The following is a 4,526-nucleotide window of genomic DNA, read 5'->3' as shown; positions in this document are numbered from 1 at the left end:
TGTAAATTAATTCAGTCAAGTTTATTAAACTTACTGTGTGCTCAGCACTGTCCTAGGCAGTAACATGAAAAACATTACAAAAGAAGATCTCAACAAGGGAAAAATATATTCTGTACTATATTAATTTCCAATCATTTATAGGTCGCCTTTTAAAACGTTCTTAGGTTGTTTTGGGGTATGTGGTCTCCTCCTTTCTCCATGTCCCCCTAAAGCTTCCACACTGTTGAACTATGTGTCTGTGGCGAACATCCTCTAGGAAGGGCACCTTCCTGCTGATGGGGCAACCAGGGGTTGGTCAGGGCTGGGGTCCCATGGTGGAGGAGACATGCTGAGAGGAAAACCATCAATCCCGAGAGCTCAGGACACTCACAGTGAATCACAGAAGGCCAAATGTGGGGAAGCCACAAAGAGGGCTCTGGGCCCCTCACTCACCCCCTCCCCTAGGGGATGTGCTTAAAGTGCTAACACTGTAATAAAATGATGCACAGCTACAAGCCATCCTGGGTGCTACTAGACTCATCGCCTGCCTCTTCCTCCCTGACTTGTGCTAATACTGAGCGGTGGCACAGGCCAGTAGAAAAGTCTAGTGCCCAGCGAAGTAGTAGAGAAGGTCCAACATGTAACCTAGAATTCTCTGGAGGAGGGGGCAGACAAGAGCAGAGAGGTGTGCAGCAAAAAAGACTTGTGCTTGGCCAGTGCCCCTGGGCCAGGGGTTGGTTCCTGTACAAAGGGCAATTTGGTTCTACATAGCTAGCAGGGTCTTCAATTTTACCTGAGGGAACAAGGATACATAGCATAGGAAGGAGGAAAATCCATGCAGGGCCCTCCCTGTCCCCACACAGGCACGCCCCCATGCCTACTGTACAAGGTGCTGTGGAGTACTGGGGTGGGCATACAGTGGGCCATGACACACTGGGATGCTGGATGACATCTGAACACCCCTGGCCAAAGAGCTCCCTCTGGAAGGGCCCAGTCATCACATGCAGGGCCCGCCCTGAGTCAGCATGAGGGGCTTAGGTCCAATTGGTAGCCTTGCCAAAGATACCTGTGCCCCTGTGGGTTACTGCCCAGTGAAATGCATCACATGCATGACATAGAGGGCACCCCAGCCAGGAGGGCAAGCAAAAGTGGCAGTGGCATGACCTCTTCACGTTGGTGACACAGCTAGGCAGAGGATGCCTTGGAGGAATGGGAGGGTGCCCAGAGGCCAAGAGAATACTCCTGTCTCGCCCTCGGCTCAAAGCCAGATCTCATCACTGCTCACGCTGGACACTCGATAGATATAGCCCAGCATTGGGAGGCGGATGAAACCTGCAGGATCAAAGAAGCCCGCAGGGACTCAGTAACGCTTGTTCCTTGGAATTTGGGACAGCCCTCTCTGCCTCCTGGGCACTTGGAGGCCTTCGGCATAAGCACAGGGCTGGGGGGCAGAGGAGGAGGGTGGCAGGCCCCTTCCCCAGTACCTCGGCTGGTGAGGAGGCCGCCGGGCTCCGGGTCCAGAAGCTCTGGCCGGCTGTTGTCCTGAGCCATCTGCCGGTCTGCTGGTTTCACTGCTGGTTGACAAAGAGGGCAGTGTTCAGGAACAGGAGTGTGCCTGATGGGGCCTCGCCCCTCCCAAGCACCAAGCTCTCTTTTTCTCAGAAGCACTTCTGGAGATTAAGCAGAGGCAAAGAGCAGGGCCCTAGATATACCTCTGGAATCTGGAGTGAGGTCATTGAGCTGAAGGTTGGACGGAAGGGACATGTTCTCCCGTGGCAGGCGCACGTTGTTGAGTTTTAGGTTGTTGGAGTCACTACAGGGAGGATAAAGGTCGGGATGGATATGCGTCCCAGCACAGGCACTCATGGCTGCCTCTACCAGAAACCCCAGGCTCCCTCCTGTCCCCATCCTGCATTTCGGTTAGGCTTGTCCACCCAGCCCCAGGAAGAATTACCTTGATATAAGAGATGGGCACCGGGAGGGGCCTGCGGAGAATGAAACCATGTCCCTAATTCTCAACATGCCCTCCCACGCTGGGCTCTCCTCCTACCCTTTCAGAGCCAGGACCCTCAGGCAAGGGGTCTCTCAAATGCCCAGGCTTGGCCCTGGGGGCAGAGATTGGGTTCCCAGTGCCTGACCCTGCTACCTGGGATGCATGTCACCCTACCCATGGCCACACCCTGGAAGTGCTCTGCCACCGTCAGAGACGACTGGTTCTGCCCAGCTGCACTTGCTGTCCTGGCTGCTGCTCAGCCTGACCTCATCCCCACTGCCCCCAGTGTCCCTGGCCTACCTTTGGTTTTCTTCTCTTTCCTACAGACCAGGCAGGCCACCAAGGTGCTGAACCCCACGAGGGTGCCCAGGGCAAGCCCAGCAGCCACAACAATGCCCAGCAGTGGTACTTCCACCCGGGTAGCCAGAAGCCCTGGAGGATGTCCTCTGGTTAGGTCCCAAGTGGGCAGTGCCCCAACCCCAACACGCCATAGGTACTGCTCTGCCCTCCTTGCCCACGGTGGCTGGGAACAGTTCATCCACAAGACCAACTCACAGGGAAAAAAGTACTCCCATTTCTGTATGGGGATGTGGACCCCTGCACCCACCTGAGGCTTTGCTGGGCCAGTTGCTGGCCATGCTCACCTGGGGCTGGAAGTGAGGCACTGGTGACACCCACATCATTGGTGGCCACCACCGAGAGGTTGTGCGCCAGGCTGCGGAGCTGCAGCTGTACTGTATGGTTGGTGAGCCAGGGGTAGTTCTGCGCATCCAGCACCAGGAAGTCAGAGGTGTTGACAGTCACTGGCCCATCCTGGTCGATCCAGGTGACATTGGCAGGCGGGTTGGCACGCACAAGGGCAAACAGGACAACCAGGAGGCCTGGGCCCTGAGCTTCCTGGTACTTGGCGCCGACTTGGGCAATCTCTGGCTTGACTGGTGCAAAGCAGAGGCCAATATGCTCTCACCACAGCCCCTTATACTTCTGGCCCTTTCTTCCCAAACCCAGATGGGAGCCAGGGGCCTGGGCCTCTCCTCAGAGGGCATGCTGAGGAACAGGATGGCTGGGTCTGCCAGACAGGCAGCATTTCGTAGTGATTATGAGTGTAAATACTAGAGCCAAATGCCCAGATATGAATCCTGGCTCTGCTTCTTACCAGCGGGATCATCACCCTGGGCGGATTGCTTAACCTCTTTCTGCCTCAGTTTTCTTATTTGTAAAATGGTGACAAAAATAGTAATGACCTCATGGGATTATTCAGAGGATAAAATGAGTTCATATTTGCAAAGTGCTTAAGTGTCTGCTAAATGCCCTGTGGACCACCTGCCTGGTGGGTGCTGGGGGGTCCCTGGGCAGAGAACCTCTCTCCCTGCCCACCTCAGGGTCACTCACATTGCACATTGAGGATGACAGAGGCGTTGGCTGATCCGCCACTGCTGGGGTCCTGCAGGGAGCAGTTGAGCTCATGCTGGGCCCGGTGGGCAGTGACAGTGAAGGTGCTGGTGCCTCCAGAGAAGGCCTCCCCTCCCACGCTCAGCAGTCTTGAGGTGCTGGCCTCCTGCAGCTGTCCATCCAGATACCAGGCCAATCTGGGGGTGCCAGGCCCCCCTGCCACCCGGCAGGTGAAGGCGTGGCGTTCATTCTCCCGAAGCGCCCGCTCAGCCCAGGTCTGACCATCTATTTGTGGCGCCAACTCCCCCCAACCTGGAACACAGCAGGGGGCCTCTGGGAAGGGTTCAGGCAGGGTTGGTACTGTGCTGTGACCAGGAATTGCCCCAGTGAGAGGAGCAGCAGGCCAAGGGAAAGGGCGCCTGAGTCCTCTCACCAGGGACTGGCTGGTTGGACCTAGGTAGGTGGGTGAAGGGAACAGGGGCTCCAGGGGTTCGGGCCTGAAGTAGGTACCCAAACAGAAGAGCAGACAGAGGAGAGAGGGGGCTTTGGACCCCAGAAGGACTTGGTCAACGACTGAACAGGGGTGTACCTGAGCTCAGAAGGGCTGGCAGGAGCAGCAGTGTGTGCCGGAGGGTGGCTGGGCCTGGAGGCAGCGCCATGGTGGCCCGGGCCTGGGCCCCAGGCTGCTGAGAGAAGGGGGCGGGCCTCCGTGTCAGCCAGGTGACAGCAGGTAGGTCTAGCAATTGCTCCAGGAATTTACTCTCCAGAAACAAAAAGAACCATGTACAGAGACACAAATATAGACCAGCCCCCAGTGGCGAAGGCACGGACACGAAGGGCAAAGCCCAAAGGTACAGACCCACCCAGCAGACACCTGGACATCCTGCAGGTGCAGAACCGAGCACTGACTCCAGGCTACAATACAAACAGACACACGCCCGCAGATACGCAGAAGCAACCAGCATCCGTGCAACCACACCTTGCACACACGCACACTCACACACACTCATACTCCGTCTCCACGCGCCCCTCCCCCAAAGGAATCGCCTTTCTCCCGATCCCATCCTCTCTCCTGCCCTGTTCCCTCTCCCATCCCTCGCACTACGCCCCCTTTCCTGGTGTTGGTGGCTCCGGCGGATGTGGGCGGAAGAGGAGGGGGTTG

At 56.9% G+C, this 4,526-nt stretch overlaps 1 protein-coding gene across 5 annotated transcripts; it reads right to left on the bottom strand.

Moving 5' to 3' along the window:
- Positions 1 to 4,519, bottom strand: TMEM25 (transmembrane protein 25). 5 transcript variants are annotated; one of them, XM_011964888.1, is made up of 9 exons: positions 4,228 to 4,327; positions 3,954 to 4,050; positions 3,365 to 3,676; positions 2,617 to 2,907; positions 2,273 to 2,404; positions 1,934 to 1,964; positions 1,692 to 1,792; positions 1,464 to 1,553; positions 9 to 328 (listed from the first exon to the last, which is right to left on the bottom strand). In XM_011964888.1, exons 2-9 carry the CDS (start codon positions 4,021 to 4,023, stop codon positions 207 to 209), a joined length of 1,149 nt encoding a protein of 382 aa, XP_011820278.1. In that variant the 5' UTR covers positions 4,024 to 4,050; positions 4,228 to 4,327; the 3' UTR covers positions 9 to 206. The 5 variants fall into 5 exon arrangements, with proteins under 5 accessions (XP_011820276.1, XP_011820277.1, XP_011820275.1 ...); XM_011964886.1 differs by having other exon boundaries at positions 1 to 1,311; positions 3,954 to 4,519; XM_011964885.1 differs by having other exon boundaries at positions 3 to 328; positions 1,464 to 1,550; positions 3,954 to 4,519.
- Positions 4,520 to 4,526: the final 7 nt, after the last annotated feature.

Source organism: Mandrillus leucophaeus, unplaced genomic scaffold (genome assembly GCF_000951045.1).
Source record: "Mandrillus leucophaeus isolate KB7577 unplaced genomic scaffold, Mleu.le_1.0 Scaffold71, whole genome shotgun sequence".
Classification (NCBI taxonomy): domain Eukaryota; kingdom Metazoa; phylum Chordata; class Mammalia; order Primates; family Cercopithecidae; genus Mandrillus; species Mandrillus leucophaeus.
The sequence above is the reverse complement of the archived record's forward strand: the minus strand, read 5'-3'. Positions and strand labels throughout refer to the sequence as shown.

What these genes read in the sequence shown, in the direction of transcription:
- TMEM25 (XM_011964885.1), bottom strand. Translation starts at nt 4,428, where the DNA reads ATGGGATCGGGAGAAAGGCGATTCCTTTGGGGGAGGGGCGCGTGGAGA. An exon ending in GCCAGCCCTTCTGAGCTCAG is followed by an intron (nt 3,677 to 3,953) that starts GTACACCCCTGT and finishes GCTGTGTTCCAG; the next exon opens with GTTGGGGGGAGTTGGCGCCA. An exon ending in TGCCTCACTTCCAGCCCCAG is followed by an intron (nt 2,405 to 2,616) that starts GTGAGCATGGCC and finishes GACATCCTCCAG; the next exon opens with GGCTTCTGGCTACCCGGGTG.